The 27,846-nt window shown below is 42.3% G+C and overlaps 1 protein-coding gene across 14 annotated transcripts in view; it reads left to right on the forward strand.

The window, feature by feature from the left end:
* The window catches only part of LOC140496238 (microtubule-associated serine/threonine-protein kinase 4-like), a 475,527-nt gene that overhangs the window by 323,728 nt on the left and 123,953 nt on the right, over positions 1-27,846 (forward strand). For all 14 annotated transcript variants that reach the window (XM_072595744.1, XM_072595762.1, XM_072595752.1 and 11 more), the window contains one exon: positions 25,610-25,698. In XM_072595744.1, the coding sequence (XP_072451845.1) occupies positions 25,610-25,698 (89 nt within the window). The remainder of the gene's footprint in view (positions 1-25,609; positions 25,699-27,846) is intronic.

Genomic DNA, 27,846 nt, shown 5'->3' on the forward strand with positions numbered 1-27,846 from the left:
TAAGGGAAGAACTTTGTCTTTACATGAACTGTGCTATTAGATCATAAATATCAACTTGTATCCCCTTGCACACATCATTAAATTTCTACCTTTTGATGTTAGCTATGTAACTTGCATAAGAACATATATAGATTTCCTGAATATGGTGAATATAGGTATATGACCACTGATTTCACATGAATTCCTGCATTTGGTTAATGAATTGCAAGGAGAAACATTTGTTTCTCCTCCCAAACCCTTTGCCCTTGAAGGACTTCGTTTTATCCAATTATTCCTCCATCTCTCCTCATCTGAAAAATAATTCAAACACAGCTGCAGACTTTACCATAAATTGAATGAATTTTCTACACAATATACTTAAAACAATTGAATAAGTTAACTTGTGCAACTGGCTTAAAACTCCCACACATCCTTCAGTAACCTTGCACATAGGATCATTTGCAACTCCTGCCTAACGACTATTATGTAACACTCCTGGAAATGTCTGGTTATGACGGTGAAAATGGCACACTAAAGGGCAAAGTGCATATCTCTTCTTTTGGAAAGTATATTTTGTTTACGAGGAGTACGCCACCAATTTCCAGTAAGCTAAGATTTAGCGTGTCCAGTGAGAAATTGCAGGAAAGGGTACATTCTGTAGCAAAGCATATTATTGTAACTAAACAACTGACGTTGATTGTAATAATTTTTATGTCTTTTTTTATTCATTCATGGTATGGGACAGTCAATGTCAGAGCCAGCATTAAATACCCATTTCCCAACTGCCCATGAGAAGTCATCTTGATTCACTGCCATACTGGAAATCCAAACCAAAGGAGTAGCCATGGGCACCCACATGGGCCCCAGCTCTGCCTGCCTCTTCGTTGGATACGTGGAACAGTCCATCTTCCGCAGCTACACTGGCACCATCCCCCACCTTTTCCTCCGCTACATTGATGACTGTATCGGCACTACCTTGTGCTCCCACGAGGAGGTTGAACAGTTCATCCACTTTACTAACACCTTCCACCCTGACCTCAAATTTACCTGGACCATCTCAGACTCCTCCCTCCCCTTCCTAGACCTCTCCGTTTCTATCTTGGGCAACCGACTCAAAATAGGCATTTACTGTAAACCGACCGACTCCCACAGCTACCTAGACTACACCTCCTCCCACCCTGCCCCCTGTAAAAACGCCATTCCATATTTCCAATTCCTCCGCCTCCGCCGCATCTGCTCCCAGGAGGACCAGTTCCAATACCATACAACCCAGATGGCCTCCTTCTTCAAGGACCGCAATTTCCCCTCTGACGTGGTTGACAATGCTCTCCACAGCATCTCCTCCACTTCCCGCTCCTCCGCCCTTGAACTCCCCCCCCCTCCCCCCCAGCTCCAATTACCACCAGGACAGAACCCCACTGGTCCTCACCTTCCACCCCACCAACCTCCGGATACATCGTATCATCCTCCGTCATTTCCGCCACCTCCAAACGGACATCACCACCAGGGATATATTTCCCTCCCCACCCCTATCAGTGTTCCGGAAAGATCACTCCCTCCGCCACTCCCTCGTCAGGTCCACACCCCCCACCAACAAAACTTCCACTCCCGGCACCTTCCCCTGCAACCGCAAGAAGCGCAAAACTTGCGTCCACACCTCCCCCCTCACTTCCTTCCAAGGCCCCAATGGATCTTTCCATATCCATTGCAAATTCACCTGCACCTCCACACACATCTGTATCCGCTGCACCCGATGTGGTCTCCTCTACATTGGGGAGACAGGCCGCCTACTTGGAGAATGTTTCAGGGAACACATCTGGGACACCCGCATCAACCAACCCAACCGCCCCTTGGCTGAACACTTTAACTCCCCCTCCCACTCCACCAAGGATATGCAGGTCCTTGGCCTCCTCCATCGCCAGACCCTGGCCACAAGACGGCTGGAGGAAGAGCGCCTCATATTCCGTCTAGGAACCCTCCAACCACATGGGATGAATGTAGATTTCTCCAGCTTCCTCATTTCCCCTCCCCCCACCTTATCTCAGTCGCAACCCTCAGATTCAGCACCGCCCTCTTGACCTGCAATCTTCTTCCCGACCTCTCTGCCCCCACCCCCTCTCCGGCCTATCACCCTCACCCTCACCCTCACCTCCTTCCACCTATCGTATTCCCAGTGCCCCCCCAACACCTTTTATCTCAGCCCGCTTGGCACACCAGCCTCATTCCTGAAGAAGGGCTTATGCCCGAAACGTCAATTCTCCTGCTCCTCAGATGCTGCCTGGCCTGCTGTGCTTTTCCAGTACCACACATTTCAACTCACTGCCATTCATAGTGAGTTGGGACTGGGACTTGTAGTTACATCTACAGTGTTGTTAGAAAGGGAGTTTCAGGAATTTAACCCAACAGCGCAGAGGCAGCAATGTAGTTCCAAGCCAGCGTGGTATATGGCTTTGGGGAGATCTTGCAGATATGGTTCTCTCATTTATCCCTTGCTTTTTTCAATGGTCGAGGTCACCAGTTTGGAAGGCGGTGTTGATGGAAACTTGAGTTGCTGCAGTGCATCTTGTGCACATTGCTGCTACTGTGTGTCAGTGGTAGGATCTGAATGCATAAAGTGATGTTGGTGTGCCAATCAAGTGGGCTGCTTTGTCCGGAATGCTATCAAGCTATTGATTGTTGTTGGAGTTTCTCTCATCCAGGCAAGTGGAGAGCATTTCAACATACTCCTAATGTGTCCTTTGTAGGTGGTGTACAGGATTTGATGAGTTAGGATGCAAGTTGTACACCTCTGAATTTCTATCCTAAGCCCTGCCACAGTATTTATGTGCCTATTCTATTCCGTTTCTGGATATTGACAGTGGAGATTATTATGGTAATGTGTGTTCAAATATGTACGGGATCAAGGAACCCGTTGAAATGAGTTATTGGGAATTGGGGAAAACTCTCCACTCGTCAAACATAAACTTCAAGTTTGAATCTCCAACATCACTTGGTGGATTTATGTCATAGTCATACAGATATACAACATGGAAACAGGCCCTTCTATCCAACTCATCCATGCCGATTAGATATCCTAAACTAATCCAGTCCTATTTGTCAGCACTTGGCCCTTATCCCTCTAAACCCTTCCTATTCATATACCCATCCAGATGCCTTTTAAATGCTGTAATTGTACCAACACTTCCTCTGGCAGCTCACTCCTTTCACATGAATGAAAACGTTGCCTCTTAGGCCCCTTTTATATCTTTCCCCTCTAACCAGAAACCGATGTCCTCTAGTTCTGGACCCTCCCCATCCCAGGGAAAAGACTTTGTCAACTTACCGTATCCATGCCCCTTATGATTTTATAAACCTCTATAAGGTCACCCCCTCAGCCTCCAATGGTCCACGGAAAACAGCCCCAACCTATTCAGCCTCTTTCTGTCGCTCTCAAAACCTTCAACCCTGGCAACATCCTTATAAATCTATTAAGAAGTCTTTCAAGTTTCACAACATCTCTCCGATAGGAGGGAGACCAGAATTGCACACAATATTCCACAAGTGGTCTAACCAAAGTCCAGTCCAGCCACAACATGACCTCCCAATTTCAATACTCAATGCTCTGACCAATAAAGGAAAGGATACCAAACGCCGCCTTCACTATTCATCTACCTGCAACTCCACTTTCAAGGGACTATGAACCTGCACTCCAAGGTCTCTTTGTTCAGCAATACTTCCCAGGACCTGACCATTAAGTGTATAAGTCCTGCTCTGATTTGTCTTTTCAAACTGCAGCATCTCACATCTGTTCCTCCTCAGCCCATTGGTCCATCTGATCAAGATCCTGTTGTACTCTGAAAATACCTCCTTTGCTGTCCATTACACCTCCAATTTTGGTGTCATCTGCAAACTTATTAATATTACCTCGTATGTTCACATCCAAATTATTTTATGTAAATGACAAAAAGCAGTGGACCCAGCACCATTGGTCACTGGCCTCCAGTCTGAAAAGCAACCCCCTCACCATCACCCTCTGTCTTCTATCTTTGAGCCCATTCTGTATCCAAATGGCTCGTTCTCCTTGTATTCCATGTAATCTAACTTTGCTAACCAGGCTACCACGAGGAACCTTGTCAAATGCCCTGCTGAAGTCCATATAGATCATGTCCATCACTTTGCCCTCGTCAATCCTCTTTGTTACTTCTTCAAAGAACTCAATCAAGTTTGTGAGACACGATTTCCCATGCACAAAGGTATGTTGACTATCCCTAATCAGTCCTTGCCTTTCCAAATACATATTAATCCTCTCCCTCAGGATTCTCCCCAACAACTGGCCCACCACCAATGGCAGGTTCACCAGTCTATAGTTCCCTGGCTTTTCCTTGTCTCCTTTCTTAAATAGTGGCACCACGTTTGCCAACCTCCAGTCTTCCAGCACATCACCTGTGACTAGCGATGATACAAATATGTCAGCAAGGGACACAGCAATCACTTCACTAGCTTCCCACAGAGTTCTCGGGTACACCCGATCAGGTCCTGGAGATTTATACACCTTTATGCATATTAAGATATCCAACACCACCACCTCTATAATATGTACATTTTTCAAAATGGCACCATCTATTTCCCCACATTCTATATCTTCCATGTCCTTCTCCACAGTAAACACTGATGCAAAGTACTCATTCAGCATCTCCCCCAACTCCTGTGATTGCACACACATATGGCCTTGCTGAACTTTGGGGGGCCCTATTCTATCTCTAGTTACCCTTTGGATTTGGATTTGTAAAATCCCTTTGGAGTCTCCTTAACCCTATTTGCCAAAACTATCTCATGTCCCCTTTTTGCCTTCCTGATTTCCCTCTTAAATCTTTGCTGTCTAAACCTGACGTATACTTCCTTCATTTTCTTGATCAAGACCTCAATTTCTCTAGTCGTCCAGCATTCCCTACCCCTACCAGCCATATCCTTCATGTATGCTTGTCCAAAAGGCATCTAATTTGCATCCTCATTATCAACTTGCACCTTCCACAAGCATAAAACACATACTTTTTTTTTTAAAGCTTAAAGCTCTAAGAAAATATCTAACTAATAACCATATGCAGTGATTGTTGAGAGTTAGTGATCTAGACAGAAGCATATACATCTGTCTCCACTGATACTTCAAATACATTCCTTCATTTCTATTCATTCTCACTATCCACATCAATCATTCAGCTGCCAAATCTCAACTGTGCATTTCCCTGCCTTCTGTCAAATTTATGAAGATCTTTTTGATTTTGTGCACTGATTGGTGACTAATATATATGCCATTTCCCAATGCTGAGTTCTTCTAAACTCTCAATCATTCATAGACAGGAAAGGTCCTAACCAGGTGCCACCATGTTGACAGACAGGCTGCCAACCAGAAACCTGCGTATGTGTACATACGAACATACCCTACTGTATTGGAACAGTAAGAGGCTACATGGGGTCCCCGAGGCTCTTTGCCATTCAGTGAGATCATGGCTGATCTGATTATTCCATGTTCCTGCCTCCCTTTGAAAACCTTTCACCCCCTTTGTTTATAAAAAAAAACTCTCTCCCTTAAAAATATTCAAAAACTCTACTTCCGACACCTTTTGAGGAAGAGCATTTCAAAGACCGAAGATGGTCTGTCACAAAACGAATTCTCCTCATTCTCTGTCTTAAATGGATGTTCCCCCTAGTTTTAAGCAGTGACGTCCAGTTCTAGATTCTCCAACAAGAGGAAACATTCTTTCCACTTCCATTCTGTCAAGATCCTTCAGGATTTATGTTTCAGTTTAGTAGCCTCAATTTTAACAGATGCTCACAGCTACTATTGGCAGTGTATCTAACATCCATTTTAGTGCATTCCAGTTTCGCAGGGATTTGGACCTTCTGAAATATTCGATTATGTGGCGCAGTGTTAAATGCTTCCCCAAATCCAGATTATAAATAACTGTTTCCGAGTAACAGTTTCTATACTTAACATCAGCATTTGGTATATGCTTAGTTACCAGACACAAGCGAATGCATTTGTTCAGTGAGTAATCTGAAATAAAAACAGTGAGTGCTGGAGAAACTAGTAGACTGGCAGCATATGCACAGCGAGAAACAAAATTAATATTTTGAGTCTGATATGACTTTTTCTGAACTGATTCTGAAGCGCAAAACATTAAGTCTGTTTTTCTCTGTAGATTCTGCCAGACCACTTGAGTCCCTCTAGTTCTTGTTGTTTTTATTTCAGACTTTTAGCATCTGCAAGATTTTACTTTTATTTGAGTAATTGGACAGTAAGCATGAACTCCATTTCCAAATCCAAACTGGGCTGAAATAGAGGTGGTAAGTGTGAATGCTGGTTCTTAAAGTTTTCTGATGGTCCTTTGTGGAAGGTGTTCAAGAAAATGAAGTAACACTTGTACATCATGATAATTACTGTTCTGTGCAAACATTCAATATTTGTACACCTTCATGTCTGTCAAGCTGCACCTGTAATCATCTCATAAAAACCTGTTTGGAGGAATAGCTGTTAGTGTGTTTTTGTTTTTAAACTGTTCCTACAGTAGTCATGTGGCTGAAGTTTCCATTTTCCTACAATGTTTATTTTAGATTAATAGGAAGTAGCAACAGAAACCCTTCAAACAAGTCCACCTTTACAATAATTTATTTGAGAAGGAAAGTCGTTCCGTGGATGTTTATATACTAACCTTTTAGCTTCATGCCTCAAAGGCATTGGTTAATTACAACAGCTGCAAGTGACCTGGATCTTGACGTGATATTGGATATCGGTTTTATTTTCGATGTTGAATTACAGAAGGAATGAGTCATCTTCCAAATGCAGCATTGAATCTACAATGACTTTATACACCAGCCTCCTCTATTTGGTAATCCCAACAAAACAATTGGCTCCTATTCTTTGCTTTACTCTGCAAAAATGACTTCCTGCTGTTATATGAAGACAGGTTGTCAAACTCTCTCTTAGAAACAGACCGATTTTACAAAACTTGTTTACTAGACAGTGATGTAGCTTTGCAAACCTCACTTCCATTATAAGTCTTGTCTTGATACTCAAGCTGTTTCAAAAGAACTGTACTGAACAAATTGTGACATGATTAAGCATTCATGTTTCTATGCAGAAATGGTTAGTAGATCATTCAGCTCCTACTGCCTGCTCCACTACTCAGTTAGATCGAAGCTGATCGGTTTCTGAATTTATTCTGTGTCCCTTTGTTTTATAATCCAATACTCTTGTCTAATAAAAATATATCTGTCTTAATCTTGGAGGACTTGTTGATCCAGCATCTAGAGCCTTCCTGGAGAGAAAGAAAAGCAATTTTTCACTCTGTGTGTGAAAATGTCCTTCCTATTTTCATATGAGATTATGCACGCTTGTTCTGATACCTGATAGAAAGTTGTTATTTCTCTGTACCTATTCTATCAATTCCCTTAATTATCTTAAATTCTTTGATTTCATCACCCTTTAATTTTCTAAATTTCAGGGAATAGATGCCAATTTCTGCATCTTGGCTGCATCATTTAACCCTGAAGTCTGGTGGTATTCCAATGATACCCTTGCTGTATCTCCAAAGAACAGTTTGCTTTTGCTTTGCGTGATTTTCCCAAGACTGAGTTCAGTATATCAGATGGGATCTTATCAAGGACCTGTTCAGCTTCATGACGACTTTCTCACTTTGCCAGTTTTTAATATATTTTTCAAGTGGACATGTGAATCCCTTTGCTCTTCCATGATTAATATTGAAATTTACCTTTCTCTGATTTAAACGAGATGACAAAAAAAGTACAACTTTCTGAAATTACTGTTGATTCATTCCAAAAATGGCTTGTAGTAAAATAGCAAGTGGGAAAAGCCCTCTTCTTGTCGTAGTTCAGATTGTTCGGGAATACTCAAATTGTCTTTGGTGTTCCTATCCTATGAAGAGGAAAAGAAGCAATAAAGAAAATCTTTACAGCACAGAATTTGGCCATAATTTATACGGTGAATTCCACAGATTTAGCATGTCCCTGGTTACTTTTTAGGCAATTAATAGTTTGAAATATGAAGACAATGGTTGTTGCCAATTTCCCATGAAGTAAAACTCACAGCATTGTTACAGTGCAGGAGGCTGCCATTTGGTCTATCCTGTCTGCACCTTCCCTCATGCCAATTCCTGTTTTTCCCCATTTCTGTTCCAGGAATCATCCCTCTTGAATTTTTAATTCACTCACAGGATGTGGGTGTCACTGGCTGGGCCAGTATTTGTTGCCCATCCTTAATTTCCCAGGGGCCAGTTAAGAGTCAACTACATTGCTGTGGGTCCAGAGTCACATGCAGGCTAGACCAGGTAAGGATGGCAGTTTTCTACCCTAAAGGACATTAGGAACCAAATGGGTTTTTCCAACAATCGGCAATGAATTGATGATCATTATTAGACTCCTAATTCCAGATTTTTATTGAATTCAGTTTCCACCATCTGCCATAGTGGGATTCGAACCAAGGTCTCCAGAACACTCTGAATTAATATTCTAGCAATAATACCACTAGGCTATTGCCTCTCCATATGAATGGTGCAGGCTGCTGGTACTGCATCAGTGATGGGGATGGAGTGAATGTTGATGAATAGACATTGTTGTCACTGTGTGCCATTAGCAAACTGTGCTGCAGCAACTCTCGTAGACTCCTTAGATAGCACCTTTCAAACACTACGACTTCTACCATGTAAGAAGATAAGGGTACCATGCGCAGGAACCCCTCATACTTTCCACTCTATCCATGCCATTCACAATCTTATAAATTTTGATCAGGTCACCCTTCAACTTCCTGCATTCCAGTGAAAACAAACCCAGTCAATCCAACCTTTCTTCATAGCTAAAATCTCCCATACCAAGCAACATCCTGGTAAACTTTTTCTGTACCCTCTTCAAAGTATCCACATCCTTCTGGTAGTGTGGTGACCAGAACTGCACACAATCTTCCAAGTTTGGCCGAACTAATGTCTATAAATCTGCAGTGTAACTTGCCTATCCTTCTATTCAGTGCCCCTTAAATTGAAGGTAAGCATGCCATAGGCCTTTCTTACTACCTTATCTACCTGTGCTGCTACCTTTAGCAATCTGTAGACCTACATATGCATATCCCTCTGCATATCAATTCTCCTAAGGGTTCTGCCATTCACTGTATAATTTCCATCTGTACTTGACCTTTCAAAATGCATCATCTCACATTTCTCCAGATTTAACTCCCATTTGCTATTTTTCTGCCCATGCCTCCAACTGATCTATATCCTGCTGTATCCTCTGGCGATCCTCACTAACTGCAACTCCACCGATCTTTGGGGGGGATGGGCAATAAATGTGGCACAGACAGTTGTGTTCACCTCCCATGAATCAAGTTAAAAAGAAGAAACTGTGACTGTCTTACTATGTCGTTCTGATAATGCTAATTTCCTCTGCCACTGAAGGCGGGTAGAGACAATGGTTTTGACTCTTTTTGTTAGTCTGTCTGTAAACATGTCAAAAATGTGCCAAAAGTCGATTGATTGATTTCAATGAAAATTGATACACAGATAAAAATATAGTCCAGAGAAGAATTACCATATACACTCGTGTAAAAGTCGAATTTTTTAGTCTGTTTTGTAAGATTAAATTTAAGGGGTCCACTATTATACGGATACTACTTTTGAGGGACTGAACTTCATGTTACAGTCCAAAGTACTGTATCATTAGCAGAAGTCCAACTGATCTCTAAATGAATGATTATCCATGATAACTTGTAGCCTGCCTTCTGCCGATTTCTCATTACAACCTGATGAAACTCTAACATCTTCTAGTTCGGCAGGCAGCTTTTGTGCAGTCCTCGTTCTCTGCTGAAGTACTGAATCATGCCTTCTCATGAACTTTGTGCATTGTCCAGAACTTGCCTTAAAATCCGAAATTCCATCCACATTTGAGTCATTTTGATCATGGATTTGCATGGCTTCACGAGTAACACTTTTTCTCTTTTGATGATTTGCAAGTAGAATAAAACACATAATAGCATGAAAAACATTCATTTTTACGCCGTAACATTTATGTACAGGATAATACCTTGACAAATGTTGATCTGTTATCTGTGAAGAACCAGCGTTGACTTTTACATGAGATTGATGTTAAATCAAGTATATACAAGAATTAGCCTCTGGTGGATTCGTACAGCTCAAATTTTTTTTAAAGGATCCATCCATTAACATTGAGGAATGTCTGTTGTATTGAGTGATTTCTTCAGTTGTTCTAATCTTATTTCCTAATAGCAAACTCTGTGCTTAATTGTATGGTGCAGAATTACTTATTTAAAAGCTCTGTCATGTAGCTATTAGCAGAGATATGTTTCCAACGGCAGAATTATTGGGTGGGTCATGAGTTAACTACCCTCATTAACATTGCACTTACTGTGTGAAAATTAACAGTGACATGAAGGCCCTAAACACAGATTATCGAATCTGGCTGATGACAGAGGCGATTAGTGACTCATACTGTGGACTAGTGTGCATCCCATTGACTACAGGGCAGTCAACTGGACGGGCAGTTTGTGATGCAGCCTGATGCCAACAGCATGGGTTCAATTCCCACACCAACTGAGGTTGCCATTGAAGGACTCTCCTTCTCAACTCTCCCTTGCCTGAGGCATGGTGACTCTCCAGTTAAACCACCATCGCTGTCTCTCTTCTTTTTGTTTTTTTCTCTCTGCCTGTCTAATAAGAGAGCAGTCTCCAGCAGCACTTTGATGACTTCACAGTTCTTATTCTCCATCCCCAAGTTCGGCTTGTTAATACTTTTTTCACACACACCTCCTCAATTATCAGATTAACCTGACAATTCAGTAACTTGCAAAATTGATTTGTTTATCAACAATAATTTGGTACAGATGAAACAAAGAGGAAAGATTCACAATTTATTTTCTTGAATACAAATTACTTTGATCCTCAATATACAGTAGAAGGCATCCATCAGTATTACAGAAGCTTTCCTTTCTATTTGTGCTTTTATACACGGCTGCAGTGTTTATCCTATTGCAGATAATAGACCTTTGGAACAGAATGCCATAACTACAGAGCAGAGATCAAGTCCTCAATCTATTCCTTGTTGCCTAGGGAAACAGGAAGATCAAACACTTACTCTGGCATTCAACCAGGTCTGTTTACACTGGCAGATTGCCAGCATCTTATGAATATCAAACTCCTGCTTGCCCGGCAATGTAGACAGAGTGCTAGTTTCTATAACAAGTTTGTTTCAAAAGCAAGGTATGTGCAGTTCACGGGCCCAGATTTGATGATCCAGATCTCTCTGCCAAACATGAACAGGCATAAGACGTTGCAGCAGGAGTAGGCCTTTGAGATCTTCGAGCCTGATTCACCGTTCAATAGGATTCTGGCTGAGCTGATCATGGCTTCATCTCCACTCTCCTCCCTACCACCATCTACTGCACACACAGACAGACAGACGTGCACACCCACTCACATTAATGTGTATGAACAGATTTTTCAATGGTCAGGACATCAAGGGTTTGCAATTGTGTATGTGTGTGTGTGTGTGTGTGTGTATAAACACACACACACCCCCACACCCCCACACCCCCACACACCCCCCCACACACCCACACACCCAAACACCCACACACACAAACGCCTACACACCCCCCCCCCACACACCCACACACACAAACACACACACCCACACACACAAACACACCCCCCCCCCCCACACACACACCCACACACACACACACCCACACACACACACACACCCACCCCCCCACACACACCCCCCCACACACCCCCCCCCCACACACACACCCCCACACACCCCCCCCCACACACACCCCCCCACACACCCCCCCCACACACCCCCCCCACACACCCCCCCCACACACACCCCCCCCCCACACACACACCCCCCCACCCACACCCCCCCACACACCCCCCCCCACACACCCCTCCCCACACACCCCTCCCCACACACCCCCCCCACACACCCCCCCACCCCCCCCCACACACCCCCCCACACACCCCCCCACACACCCCCCCACACACCCCCCCACACACCCCCCCCACACACCCCCCACACACACCCCCCACACACACCCCCCACACACACCCCCCACACACCCCCCCCACACACCCCCCCCCACACACCCCCCCCCACACACCCCCCCCCACACACCCCCCCCCACACACCCCCCCACCCCCACCCACACCCCCACCCCCACCCCCCCCACACCCACACACCCCCCCCACGCGCGCGCACTCTCACTCACTCACTCACTCACTCTCTCTCTCTCTCTCTCTCTCTCTCTCTCTCTCTCTCTCTCTCTCTCTTTTTCTCTCTCTCTCTCTCTCTCTCTCTCTCTCTCTCTCTCTCTTTTTCTCTCTCTCACTGTCTCTCTCACTGTCTCTCACTCACTCTCTCTCTCTCTCTCACTCACACTCTCTCTCTCTCTCTCTCTCTCTTTTTCTCTCTCTCTCTCTTTTTCTCTCTCTCACTGTCTCTCACTCACTCTCTCTCTCTCTCACTCACTCTCTCTCACTGTCTCTCTCACTGTCTCTCTCACTGTCTCTCTCACTGTCTCTCTCACTGTCTCTCTCACTGTCTCTCTCTCAAACCCTTGATGTCCTGATCCTTGAAAAATCTGTCCATCTCAGTCTTGAATATGATCCAACCTCCACTGCTCTATGGAGAGGAAAATTCCAAAAACAGATGACTCTCTGAGAAAAGATGATGCTCCTTCTTTCCATCTTAAATGGGTGACCCTTAATCTTGAAGCCGTAATTTAAACCCAAAAATGCTGGAGACACTCAGCAAGTCAGACAACGTGTGTGGAGAGTGAAGCAGAGTTAATGTTTAAACTCCATCTGCCATTTTTCTGTCCATGCCTCCAACTGATCTATATCCTCCTGTATCCTCTGACAATTCTGCTTACTATCCACAACTCCAGATCAACACTTGTGAGTCATATTAATGCTGTATATAAATGTTACAATGTGGAAATGAGCTTTCTTGTGCTATTATGTATTTTGAGGTACTTGAAAATTATTAAAGTTGAAAATGTGTTCGTCATGAAGCCATCCAAATGACTCCTCTTCAGAAATTGTCATTGAATCATAGAATCACTACAGTGCAGAAACAGCCATTTGGCCCATCGAGTATGTTCCATCACCAGACCAACCCATAGCATATCCCCATAATCCTGCATTTCTCATTGCTAATTCATCTAGCCTACACTTCCCTGGACACTACAGGCAACTTAGCATCTGTACAGGCCAATCCACCTAACCTGCACCTCTTTGGACTGTGGGAGGAAACTGGAGCACCCAGAGGAAACCCACACAGACACAAGGAGAATGTGCAAACTCCACACAGTCACCTGAGGTGGGAATTGAACCCAGGTCTTTGGTGCTGTGAGGCAGCAGTGCTAACCACCACCGCGCCCCACCCCTGCTGAAAAGTTGATCACAAGCCAACAGCTTTTTCAAATAGCTGCCTCTCAGTAGTAATGCACTGGGAACGACCTAAAGAACTTAATTGTATGACATCTGCTTCTCCGGGAAATGAAGTTCCATTCTCAAGCCTTGTCAGTCAGTTTGGGCCCAGCAACACCAGAACTCAGATGGGCCACTGCTGGAATAACGGGCAGTCCTGAGTCGTAGAGTTATGCCAGACAGAAACAGACATTTTTGGTCCAACTCATCTGCGCTGACCAGACAACTCAATCTGACCTAGTCCTGTTTGCCAGCATTTAGCCCTTCCTATTCATATACCTATGCAGATGCCATTTAAATGTAGTTATTATACCCACCTTCACCACTCCCTTTGTCAGCTCGTTCAATAAACGCATGAGAAAGTTGCCTCTCAAGTCTGTCTTAAGTCTTCCCCCATTCACCTTAAAACCTTTGGCCACTAGTTTTGGATTCTCCCATTCTAGGAAAAAGACCTATTCATTCTTTCCATGCTGCTAATGATTTTATAAGCCTCTATAAGGTCACCCTGCAAAGACGACATTGACAATGGGCTAAGATTCTGCTGATGCACTCCTTCCTGATTGGTTGGCAAATCAAAGGGATTTGGTAATCCACCATTATCAAGGAGAAGGCATCCCCAAAAGGCAATGGTTCCCTAATCTCCCTGGAGTTCAAAAAGACCCAAGTCTTGGACATATTCCTTCTAGTTGCAGAGAACATGTCCAGTGTATGTTGCTTCTTGCAAGTGAAAAATGAGCCTGACTGATTATCACAGAGTCACAGATCTTAAATTTCTTTTTGGTGTATGTTCAGTAAATACTGCCTAACCATGGAATCATATCGAACAATTTTTGGATGTGTTACTTTGAGTTTTACAAGTGAGGGCTTGCTGAGTACAGTCTGTACTCTGCCAATTACAAACAACTGAAGGAACATGCTGTTTGAGTTATTAGCCAGTCACTGGGGCATATGATATATGTACCTGCCATCACATTTGCAATGAACCTCATTATCCTTTTGTTATAAACTTTACAGAGTGTGAAATAAACTTTGGTTCATGCATTTTAGAAAACTGTATATCACAAAAACATTTAATTACCTTAGAAATATAAGTTAGAGTCCGAGTCGCAGATCTACAGCACAGGACAAAGACCTTTTGGCCAATCCTGTCTGTGTGGGTCAAAAGCAACCATCTAACTATTCTAATCTCAAAGTTGGATCCAAGTGGAAAAGCTTTGACATTACTTAAATAGATGGTCATTTTCCAGAGCTGGAGAAGCTCTTTAGTATTGGTTTACTTTTTAGTTTGTGAACGCAAATATTTGCCTTTACCCAGCCTGACCTGCATGTGACTCCAGACCCATGGCAATGCAGCTGATTCTTCACTTCCCTCTGAAATGGTACAGAAATCCCAATTGTATCAAACTGTGGCAAAGGAGTCTAATGAGAATCAAACTTGATAGACGATAATATATTGGAACTGAATTAGATCATTTGGCCCATCGAGTCTTCTCCATATTTGATTGTGGCTGATTTGTTTCTCAACTTCATTCTCCTGCTTTCTCCCTGTAACCTTTGACCCCCTTATTAATCAAGAAACTACCCAACTCTGACTTCGATATACTCTGTGATTTGACCTCCACAGCCTTCTGTGGTCATGAGTTCTACAGATTAACCCTGCTCCTCTGGCTGAAGAAATTCCTCCTAATCTCAGTTCTAAAGGGTCACCCTTTCACTCTGAGGCTGTGTCCTCAAGTCCTGTTCTCGCCAGCTAGTAGAAACATCATCTCCTTGTTCATTCTATCTAGGCCTCTCAGTATTCTGTAAGTTTCAATCAGATCCCTTGTCCACTAAACTCTATCCCTCTAAACTCCATCCAGTACGGACTCCGAGTCCTCAACTACTCCTTATGTGACAAGCCCTTCATCCTTAAGATCATTCATCTAAACAACCACCACAAATCAACCTGGGTAATAGATGTAACAAAGGCATACACTGCCCAGTTGACTTAGAAAAGTCCTCACTAACATCTGGGAACTTGTGGCAAACAGGGCAGATCACACAGACTAGTTGAGTGCAACATAGTCACATTGGCTGTAATGTTTGATTTAGCAAATGTCACAGCCTCATCCACACTCTAGGGTGTGTCTGGTCCATCAGAGATAGCAGCCCAGTGCTAAACCATTGGGAAGCAGTATCCTTGAGAGTCTCATGATTGACTCGGAACTTCATAGAGAACCGAACTGAAGAACAGGAGAAGGCAATTCAGCTCCTCAAGCCTGCTGGACCATTTGATACAATCATGGCTCATCTCAAAGTTGCCTCACTCTTAATTTCTTGCCTGCTCTCCATAACCATTCCTAATTAAAAATCGGTCTATCTCTTCCTTCAACTTTACTCAAGGTCCCCAGTCCTCCACACTCTGGGGCAATGAATTCTATGGATTAATAACCCTTTGAGAGAAGTAATTTACCCTTATCTCTGTTTTAAAATCTGCTACTTCTTATCCTAAAACAATGCCCTCTCATTCTAAATTCTCCAAAGAGGAGACGTCCTTTCTGCGTTATCAATCTCCTTTAGCATCTTGTGTACCTCAGTTAGACCTCCTTTGTTCATTAAACATAGCATAGGCCTAAACTGCTCAATCTCTTTTCATAAGACAAGTCCCTCATCTGTGGAATCAATCTAGTGAGCCTCCTCTGAACTGCTTTCAATACAACTGCACCAGGTTGTACAGGCTTGAAGGGCTGAATGGCCTACTCCATATTTTCAGTGTTTCTACCCCTCAAGGGGGCTAGTACTCTGGGTGCAGTCTCCCAAATGCCTTGTACAGTTGCAGCAATACCTCCCTACTTTTATATTTGTCCTTGAGCAATAAATGCCAGAATTCCATTAACCTTCCTTATTACCTGCTATACCTGCTTATAAGTTTGTGATGCATGCACATGACCACCCAGATCCCTCTGCACTGAAGAACTCTGAAGTCTCTCTCTATCTAAATAATAAGTTGCCTTTCTTTTCCTCTGACCATAATGGGTAACATGTACCATGTTCAAATTCATGTCTCATGAAGTCAAGTCAAACAGAGATGAGGAAGCCAGGAACCAGCACGCTTGTAAATGAGGTGTCAGCTTGCTGAAACTACAACACAGAACTTCATGCATACCAAAACAGCACGTGGCAGACAGAACTAAGAGATTCCACAATCAACAGATAAGATTATTGCACTGCAGTTCTGCTGCAACCGGTATTGAATGGTGGTAGCAATTAATCAACTCACTGGAAGAAACTGCAGCACAAACAACTCATCCTCAACAGTGGGTGAATCAGCGCCTAAGTGCATCAGACCAGGCTGAAACCACTGTATCTGCAACCACTTCAGCTGGAAGTGCCGAGTGGATGATTCATCTCGGCCTCCTCCTGAAGTGCCCAACATTACAGATGTCAGTCAGTCTTCAGTCGATTCAGTTCATTACATGTGAAAGCAAGAGATGGCTGGAGTTATTGAATACTGTAAAGTCTGCAGAAGTTGGCAATATTCTGGATTCAGCACTGAAGACTCCAGATTTAACCATGCCCCTAACCAAACTATTCTGATACAGCTACAACAGGCAACTACTGAACAATATGAAAGGTGCCTTCCGTCTGTAAAAAGTAAGACAAATCAAGTTATCCAAGTCTCTCATCAATGGTACTATCAAGCATCACTTAGTCAACAATTCGTAGAAAAACACCAGCAATATTTCTTCACATTCTTTGACATGACCATGACATTTGACTTAATAACTTGCAAGGTTCTGTGGAGTTTGCTGTGAAGATTTGGATGTCTTAAGAAATTTCATCACAATCTTCCAACTGCTTCATGATGCTATGGCTGCTGTTATCCTGAGTAGGAGAGCTGAAACATTCGGGATCAAAATCCAAACAAGTTTGTGTGACACCATCCATTATATTTACAATCCATCCAAATTGACATGCCCCCTACTCAAAGAAAATAAAGGTACATGACAAGCAGTTTGTATTTGACTGCAGCATTGTTGGGACTCTGTGCCAAATTTGTAAACCACACTCAATCTTTTTAATTGTGTACACAGGAGACTCTGCCTTTGCTTGAAATTTTCAACCTCGTGTATGATGAAGGAGATGATCAAGAATATGTTGAGTCAATAACAAAGAGAATTGATGAGGGCCGAGTGGTAGATGTGATCTATATGGACTTCAGTAAGGCGTTCGACAAGGTTCCTCATGGGAGACTGGTTAGCAAGGTTAGATCTCATGGAATACAGGGAGAACTCTCCATTTGGATACAGAACTGGCTCAGAGGTTTTTCAGACTGGAGGCCTGTGACCAGTGGAGTGCCACAAGGATCTACAAGTGATTTACAGTATTCAATTACTCCAGCCATCTCTTGGGCTCTTATGTAATGAACTGAATTGACTAAAGACTGGGTCCACTACTTTTCGTCATTTTATATAAGTGATTTGGATGTGAGTATAAGAGGTATAGTTAGGCAGCATCCAAGGAGCAGGAGAATCGACGTTTCGGGCATGAGCCCTTCTTCAGGAATCCTGAAGAAGGGCTCATGCCCGAAACGTCGATTCTCCTGCTCCTTGGATGCTGCCTGACCTGCGCTTTTCCAGCAACACATTTTCAGCTCTGATCTCTAGCATCTGCAGTCCTCACTTTCTCCTAAGAGGTATAGTTAGTAAGTTTGCAGATGACACCAAAATTGGAGGTGTAGTGGACAGCAAAGAAGGTTACCTCAGATTACAACAGGATCTGGACCAGATGGGCCAATGGGCTGAGAAATGGCAGATGGAGTTTAATTTCGATAAATGTGAGGTGCTGCATTTTGGGAAAGCAAATCTTAGCAGGACTTATACACTTAATGGTAAGGTCCTAGGGAGTGTTGCTGAACAAAGAGACCTCTGAGTGCAAGTTCATAGGTCCTTGAAAGAAGAGTCCCAGGTAGATAGGATAGTGAAGGAGGTGTTTGGTATGCTTTCCTTTATTGGTCAGAGTATTGAGTACAGGTGTTCAAAGGTCGTGTTGCGGCTGTACAGGACATTGGTTAGGCCACTGTTGAAATATTGCGTGCAGTTCTAGACTCCTTCCTATTGCAAAGATGTTGTGAAACCTGAAAGGGATCAGAAAAGATTTACAAGGATGATGCCAGGGTTGGAGGATTTGAGCTATAGGGAGATGTTGAATAGGCTAGGGCTGTTTTTGCTGGAGCATCGGAGGCTGAGGGGTGACCAAATCATGAGGGGCATAGATAGGATAAATAGACATGATCTTCTCCGGGGTGGGGGAATCCAAAACTAGAGGGCATAGGTTTAGGTTGAGAGGGGAAAGATATAAAGAGACCTAAGGGGCAACCTTTTCATACGGAGGGTGGTACGTGTATGGAATGAGCTGCCAGAGGAAGTGGTGGAGGCTGGTACAATTACCATATTTAAAAGGTATCTGGATGGGTATATGAATAGGAAGGGTTTGGAGGAATATTGTGCGGGTGCTGGCAGGTGGGACTAGATTGGGTTGGGATATCTGGTTGGCATGGACAAGTTGGATCGAAGGGTCTGTTTCTGTGCTGTACCTCTCAATGACTCTATGTTGGGGCAGAGCTACCTCTGTTAGGCAGGCAGAAGTGGGTACTGCAGATTAGAGTCAAGATTAGAGTGATGCTGGAAAAGCACAGCATGTCAGGCAGCATCTGAGGAGCAGGAAAATCAGGATGGAAGGACTTTTGCCCGAAATGTCGATTTTCTTGCTCCTCAGATGCCTGGTCTGCTGTGCTCTTCCAGCACCACTCTAATCTTGATAGCTACCTCTGTCAGTCTGCCATCAGTATGGAGATCCAAGATTGGATCACCTGCGCAGGCTGAGCCTTCTAACAACTACTCATTGAGTGTTTCACAACAAAGACTTCTGCGAGTCAACAGAAGTCTACTTTACAGAGCAGGTGTCAATTCCACAGTGTTGTATTGTGCATCAGTAAAACCAACTGTGATAGACTGAACACTGTGTCTGTACTGCCCAAAAGCTGTGGGACCAGGAGAGATTTAGGTCATGGTTGGGGGGAGGGTGATAACAATGTGTTTAACATCAAGGTTTTTTAGGAAGCTACCTTCTTACTAGTTTTTTTTTGGAACAATTTAGACCAAGCTCACCAATAAAAGAAGCAATGATTTAATGGGACCTTTAGTTGTTAGCACTCAGTCAGAGCTCATGGCAGCCTCTGCTGACGCGATGCTTGGAGCCTCAAAATCTTATTGCATGGTTCTAAAGTATAGCTGCATATGAACTTTTTCTCTATCATTTAATTTAATACACATTCAGTAAACAATATTGAGTTAATTAGATTGCAGTCGTCTAAGTGTCTTGTGGGTAAAGGTACCATATGCTGTAACAGTGAGCAATACCAACCTGGTAGATCTCAAATTTGATTTCTACTTTGTGTAATGTTGCATGATCTCTGCTGGGAAAACAGTTGATCAGTGCTTTTGTTTTTACCTTCATGCTCTGGGGCAGAAAATTTTCAGCTCAGCTGTCCCTGGATCTGATTACTAGTTAGTGATCCCAGCAGGAAAATTGGATGTGAGCTCATGTGTTAGTGAAAACAAGATCAGGCTGGGTTTGGAAATAGACATGGTAGGAGAGCGATAACATTCTTTAGTTTGATTGCAAATGTGTTCCTTTGTTTAAAATATTCATGTTAGAATGCAAAATGGTGAGAACATTATGGGCTGAAAGCTCAGATCCCAATGACCGGACCATCTCTGAATTCATGACTGGAGCAATTCAAGTATAAACCAAATGACAAAAGCTGGAATCTTCATCCACTGTTATTTTACAACTGTTTACTGTAAAGCAATATTTAATGTATAAAAGTATTTCCTGTTAAAATACCCCATGGCTGGTGGTGGTTATAAAAGAGGACAGTCTGAGATGCAGATTTGGGCTATTAAAGATAGTTTAACACTGACAGATAGCAACGAGACCTTGGGGTACATGTTCATAGTTCCTTGAAGGTGGAGTTGCAAGTGAAGAAGGTGTTTGGTATGCTTTCCTTTATTAGTCAGTCCATTGAGTATAGGAGCTGGGATGTCAAGTTGTGGCTGTGCAGGACATTGGCTAGGCCTCTTCAGGAATACTGCGTTCAATTCTGGATTCCCTGCTAAAACTATGTTGCTAAACTTGAAAGGGTGCAGGAAAGATTTACAAGGATGTTGCCCAGATTGGAGGGTTTGAGCTATAGGGAGAGGCTGAATAGGCTGGGGCTGTTTTCCCTGGCTGAGGGGTGACTTTATAGAGGTTTATAAAATCACGGGGGCACAGAAAGGGTGAATTGCCAAGGTCTTTTTCTCAGGGAGGCGAATCCAAAACTAGAGGCCATAGGTTAATGGTCAGAGGGGAAAGATTTTAAAAAGGGCCTGAGAGGTAGCTTTTTCACGTAGAGGATGGTGTGTGGATGGAATAAGCTGCCAGAGGAAGTGGTGGAGGCTGGTACAATTGGAACATTTAAAAGGCATCTGGATGGGTCCATGAAAGGTTTAGAGGGATATGGGCCAAACGCTGACAAACGGGACTAGATTAGTTTAGGATATATGCTCAACGTGTTCGAGTTGGAACAATGGGGACAGTTTCTGTACTGTATGACTCCTTGACTATAAAATAAAACAGTTTGAAAATTGTTTAAATATGTTCGCCATAATCAGAATCAGTTTAAGTTCTTTACAATTACAAAACTTTGTAAAATAATTTGAGTCTTTTATGTGCTTTCATTTTTATTTTATGAAAATTAGTGTAGGGTTTTTAAAAATCCTACTGTTTTAAACAACTGAAAAGTAAGGACAAATGAGGCTGTGAGCATTTTTATCTGTAAAATAATGGGGGTGAGGGGGGGGGGGGATTGATTCCACCTGTTTGTAGTTGCCGACAAGGTAGGGCATCCAGTTTAATTTGAACTGGGGTGGAATAGGATTACAGACTGACCTGTTCTGTTTGAACAATCACTGTAGTTTCACATTTTCCTGGTGGGATGCACAGGGTTTGAGCAAGATTTTTAAATACGGGAAATCTATTTGCATCTGTCCTGAATGATTTAATACTGGGCTGGATAGAGCAGTGTCGGTGTGCATTGGATAGATGAACGCTCCTGCTGACACTGCCAGTTCTTAGCTGTTGAGCTTTTGATTTCGGATGCGTTTTGATGATGAGAATATTCTCTTGACAGGAAGGTATTCCGACGTGCCTGAGCTGTTTCTGTTGCCGTCGGGGAAAAAGGATGTTGCCTTTAGCTGATTCTGTTGCTATCAATCTCCTTTAGTTTATAGATAAGCATTCTTCGATTTTTGAATTTTTAACAAGTTCTTTTGTGTGTAGTCATTATTTATTTAGAACCATACTCCTGCTTGCACCAAAGCTTTTCTCTGAATCCCTCCATTTCTCATCTGAGTGACCGCCTTCTATAGATCTGGGTTTACACCTTGAAAAGCTGGGACTTACTTTCTAATTGCTTGATTTTGATTAAGCATGTGTGCTCAATATATAGTCACCAATCAGTTGACCTACATGTTTCTTTTACAATTTTATATGAATGTTTTGGGCGAGAATATGGTTGGTAAGTTTGTGGATGACACCAAAGTTGGTGGCATAGTCCACAGTGAAGAAGGTTTTCTAAGATTAAAAAAAGATCTTGATCAAATGGGTCAATGGCCTGAAAAAGTGCAGATGGAGTTCAATATGAATACATGCAAGGTATTGCATTTTGGTTCCACAAACAATGGGCTTATACAATTAATGGGGTAGGGCCTTGGGTAGTTTTGTAGAACAGAGGGACCTAGGGGTGCAGGTACATAATTCTTTGAAGTTTGTGTCACATATAGACAGGGTTGTTAAAAAGGCATTTGGCATGCTTGTCTTCATTGCTCAGTCATTTTATTGTAGGAGTTAGGATGTTATGTTGAGGTTGTATAAGACATTGGTGAGGCCTCTTCAGGAATAATGTGTCCAGTGCTGGTTGCCCAGTTATAAGAAGGATATTATCAAGCTAAGAGAGTTCAGAGAGATTTACCAGGATGGTACAGACTATGGAAAACTTGAATTATAAAGAAAGGCTGGGTAGGCTAGGACGTTAGGTAAAAACAATGACTGCAGATGCTGGAAACCAGATTTTGGATTAGTGGTGCTGGAAGCGCACAGCAGTTCAGGCAGCATCTGAGGAGCTGCTCTTCAGATGCTGCCTGAACTGCTGTGCTCTTCCAGCACCACTCATCCAAAGGCTGGGCCTTTTTTTCACTGGAGCATAGGAGGTTGAGAGCTAACCTGATAGAAGTTTATAAAATAATGAGAGGTATAGATAGAGTTAATGATAGTTGCGTTGCCCATAAAATGGGGAATTTCATGACAAAGGGGCACATTTTTAAGGTGAGAGGAGAGACTTTTAAAAAGGACATGAGGCAAACGTTTTACACAGACGGTGGTTTGCATGTGGAATGAACCTCCTGAGGAAGTGATGAATGTGGGTACAATTACAACATTTAAAAGATATTTGGATAGATACCTGATAGGGGAGCTTCAGAGAGATATGGGCGAGAAGCAGGAAGGTGGGATTAGTTTAGTTTGGGATTATGTTCAGCATGGACTTGTTGGACCGAAGGGTTTTTTTTCCTTATGACTCTCTTACTAAGAGCTACCTGGGCACTGATAAAAGTGTGGCGTGGGGAATCCCCCAATTTAATCAATTAATCATGTAACTTAAATTCACAGTGCTATTTGCAGGAATGTTGCCTTTAAAATCCTGAGAGTACTCAACGTCTTTAGTAGATTATACCTACTTTATTTGAATGTAATTATTCAAAACTGGCATAATTTACCACACTAGTGACACAGAGAAACTTAGATTTTGAATTTTCTTTTAAAATAATGAATATTTTTTTAAATGAAAATCAATCATGGGATGTGAGTTATGCCCAGGGCAGCTTATCCTGAATTACCATCCGGAGTTACCTTTGAGAAGATGGTGGTGAGCCATGTTCTTGAAACCACTGCAGTCCATGTGGTATAGTTACATCCAGAATGCTTTTTATAAAATTCATTTAAGGGATGAGGTGTCACTGGCTAGGCCAGCATTAATTGTCCATCTCTAATTGCCCGGGGGCAGGTAAGAGTCTGAAGTCACATGTAGGTAAGGATGACAATTTCCTTCCCTAGTGAACCAGATGGGTTTTTAAGACAATCAACAATGGAGTCAAATTCATCAATCCACTCATATTTCCAGATTTATAAAACTTGTATTCAAATTCTGACCATCTGACATGGTGGGATTTGAACCCAGGTCCCCATAACATTCGTGGGTCTCTGGATAAACGGTCCACTGGGTCCATACAGTCCAATAATACCACTAGGCCATCTCCTTCCTTTCAGGGAGGCTTAGTTGTTCTGCAGAAAGTTCCGAGACACAATGACAGTGTGTAAACCTTCATGTAGACGCAAGTCAGGATAGTGTGTGGCTTGGAGGAAAGCTGAGGTTGTTTAATCATTTCTAAAGTAGCAATTAGCCAAGTTTGAAGACTTGCTCCTTATGCCATGGTGTTGTTTGTAGCAGAGCAGTCCACTTGGCCCATCAAATCTATACATCTCTCTGCAGCATAATCCACTCAGTCCCATTCCATCATTAGACCTGTAGCCCTGCAGACTTACTCCTTTAAGTGTTCATCCAGTTTCTGTTTGAAATAATTAATTGCTTACACATTCACTACCCGTGCTGCTAGCAAGTTCCAGGTCATTACCATTCACTATGCAAAAGCAGGATCATCCTCTCATTCCAACCGTATGTTTTTCCCAAATCTTTAAATCTGTGTTCCTCATCCTTCCCCAAACTTTTTATCCCTTGTTTGTTATATCTAAATCTGTTATACGCTAGCATAACTCCATCAATTCTATGCCAGATGATCAATGAACTTTTAGCATGGAGTTAGGGGTGACCTAAGGTTATGTATCTGTAAGGTTATTGCTGGGTTAAAAGGGATGATTCTTTCTGTCTGATATTTGTACAGTGTGATTTATATAAATAAATATCATTTACTTACCAGTTTGGGTTTTAGAATTTTGAACTCATGACGTATGAGTTTTCTGTGTGTCAGAAGAGATTTAATGATTAATTCATTTTATTTCAGTAAGTCATTGTGATTTATTTTAAAACAGATTGTGAGAGAGAGCCTACCAGAATGAATGGGTGTTTGTTTACATTGAGAGTGTGTTTGAGTGAATTAAGTGCACAGTGTCACACATTAGGCTTTCTAATGGATTATTCTTGATTTGTTCTTTTTATGTTTGGGAGAAATACCCATCACCTTTTCAGTCTTAACTTCAGTTTGGGGTGGTTTTGCAGGGTTCTTTGCTAAATATGATGTGTGAGGCAGTTTCTCCTAAGAAAGAGAAGATAATTTAGATCTGTTAAAATAAGAAAAAAACCTCAAAGTAGGGTGTTTATCCAGGCCAGAAGTGTTGGGAGAAAACCTTAGAAGTATTTGAAGCTGAAAACATGTAAACTCAGGTATTTGTGAATCCTCCTGGAAGAGACTATCATTCTCCAGACTGGAAGTTTTTTTTAAATTCACTCATGGGACGTGAGCATTGTTAGCTGGGCCAGAGGTACAGGAACACCAGCACCTGCAAGTTCCCCTCCATGCCACTCACCATCCTGACTTGGAAATCTGTCACCATTCCTTCAGTATTGTTGCATTAAATCCTGGACTTCTCTCTCGAAGGGCACTGTGTCTTCAGTAAATGGACTGCAGTGGTTCAAGGAAGTAGCGCACTACTTTCTTGAGGGCAGCTAGGAACAGGCAATAGATGTTGGCCCTGTCAGCAATTGCTATACCCTACAAGTGAATTTTTAAAAAAAGTTTATTAAGATGGTTTTTTTGATTAATGTGGGCTTTGTTGAAACAGCTATTGGCAGCCTCTTGTGAATATGTTCAGTAACTGACTTCCATGATCACTGACAATGATGGAATAAAATCTGTAGCCTATCAAGTGCTGTGGGATCTGACGTGTCCAGTATTACCATCAGCAGGGTAGAAAGCAGAAAGTGATGAAATGTCATAAAACAGAGTGGCTGTAGTTATTTTATTTTCTTCTTTGAATTTCAGTTGTCGCACTAATAATAGGAAAAGCCTGATAGGAAGCAGTCAGTCTGCAGCCCTTCCACGACCTCACTCGCCTCTCCCTGCCCATTCAGGTAAGAAATTACTATTTGAGACGAGCTTTCCATAAGATTGTAATCATACAGTGTGCTGAATTACAGTGCATTAGTGAATGAGAATAGGTCACTTCAAATAACACTGGGTTTTATATTGCTATTGTGTTGGTTAATCAGTCCATTCATGCAGATGATAACCAGAATGATGAATGGCATCCGAAGCAAGCATGCAAAGTTAAGTATTACTTAGGCTGTTGACATGTCAATGTCTTATGAGAATTTGCTGTGTAGATTGTGCTTCTAAAAACTGTTATCACAGAAGTCTGGAATATTTCATTGTTCCCAATTACAAAAACTGAATTCTTAAACCTGTGCTGAATGTTTGGTATGTATTGTGCTTTTCGGCAATCATCAGTGACCTTTTTATTCTGATTATCACTATTCCAGTACAGTATATGCCTTCTATAACCGATTCAATCTGCTGGCTTTTTAATATTTAAGGTTTCAGCCTTGACTCAGCTGTATCATTGTACAAAGGCAAAGCTATATTGTCAGATGTGTGCAGACGATTCCATGGACTGACTTGGAACTTTTCTGCCGGTGACCTGCTAACTTTTATCTCTCAATGGGCACCTAAAAATAGATGATTTGAACATTTATTTCATTGTTGTTTGTGGGAGTTCTCTGTGCACAATTTGGGTGCTGCTTTTCTTGTGTTTCAGAAGTATTTAATTTCTTGTAAAGCTATTTTGGTATACCTAAGGTCGTGATAGACATATAATTTTATTTAAAATCATTCTGTTTATAACGTTTTTCTGTGGGAAAGGCTTTTTGGTCAATTTGTTGAATGCATGGTATGAAAGTCTCTGTCATGCATTTTGCATAAAATATTTTAATCTTCTATTGTAATACCATAAGACCCTGCACATTTTTTGAATTGGTTATGCATATCTGACTTGTTTTGAATAATGTAAAATGTAAGTTTTATAACCTTTCACTTCTATATTATTAATGGAAAATGGTAATGACTTAAGCCATTCATGAAGGGAAATCTTTGATTTTTAAATCCAATTATATATCTACAAACTAGCTGTAGCAGACATTTTAATCTGAACTCTTAACTTGCCTGACCTGCTGCGAGTGGATGGATCAGAAAGGTGTGGGGAAGTCAGAATTATTTTGCACACCAATGGGTGTGGTTATCCTTCATAGTGTACATGAACCCCCCGCCCCATGTTTCCCCATCCAGAAGCCATCTTGATTTCAAAGCTGGAGGCCCAGGTTTGGTTAATAGGGGGCAGGGGAATCGATTCCATTCTGAGAGAGGCTGCTCATTCCTGGGACCCAGTTCAGAGGTTATGGTGATGAGGGGAACCGTGGAGACCAGGTTGACTGAAGCCTTGAGGATGGGATGGAGGATGAGGATTAAAAGTCATGGGAAGGAGGGAGTGTTGGGGAGTTTTCCCAGATTGAGCTTTGCTCAGGCAGGTATCTGGGCATCCAAGAATTCACTTTCTGGATGCAGGAACCTTTCACCTGGCTGTAGCTGCCACCCCCTGACTACAGTTAAACAGTTGAATGACAATAAGCTTCCCTCATTATCATATGTAAAGTACCAACTTCTCCTCAGGAAGGGTTGATTGCCTGCTGACCACCGCCCCCCCCCCCCCCCCCCCCCCCCCCCCCCAAAACCTCGGTGGGTGAGGGTGTTGGAGATGGTTTGGGATCAGGAATCTGATTTATAAGATGATTAATCCTCCTATCAACCCTAAATCTAACATTAAAGTTAGAATTTCTTCCTTCCTGCGTAACCTGATTATGTAAAAAGAATCTGCAGATTGACAAAGTGAACGATGCCTAAATGCATTAGACAGGAGCTTTGACCACACAATCCAACAGCTAACAATTAAATGGGCTTTCCTCAAATGTCCACTTCAAGCTTGGTCTGTTACCTGAACTAAATGTTTCATCATCCTTATTCTCAAACTTTTGCTTTGCTTCATGAATTAATCAGGTTGAGACTTTGAGAGTACCATTTCCACCTTGGTTATAAATTTTATATATTAGAATGTAATGCTTTCTTAATAACAATACACAATTATCAAAAGTTAGAGTTAATGTGAAGGATATTAAGCTGAGAAACGGACAGTTTAGTCATAATCTAATATAGTTTGAATTTCAAAGTGA

Source organism: Chiloscyllium punctatum, chromosome 2 (genome assembly GCF_047496795.1).
Source record: "Chiloscyllium punctatum isolate Juve2018m chromosome 2, sChiPun1.3, whole genome shotgun sequence".
In the NCBI taxonomy this organism is placed as follows: domain Eukaryota; kingdom Metazoa; phylum Chordata; class Chondrichthyes; order Orectolobiformes; family Hemiscylliidae; genus Chiloscyllium; species Chiloscyllium punctatum.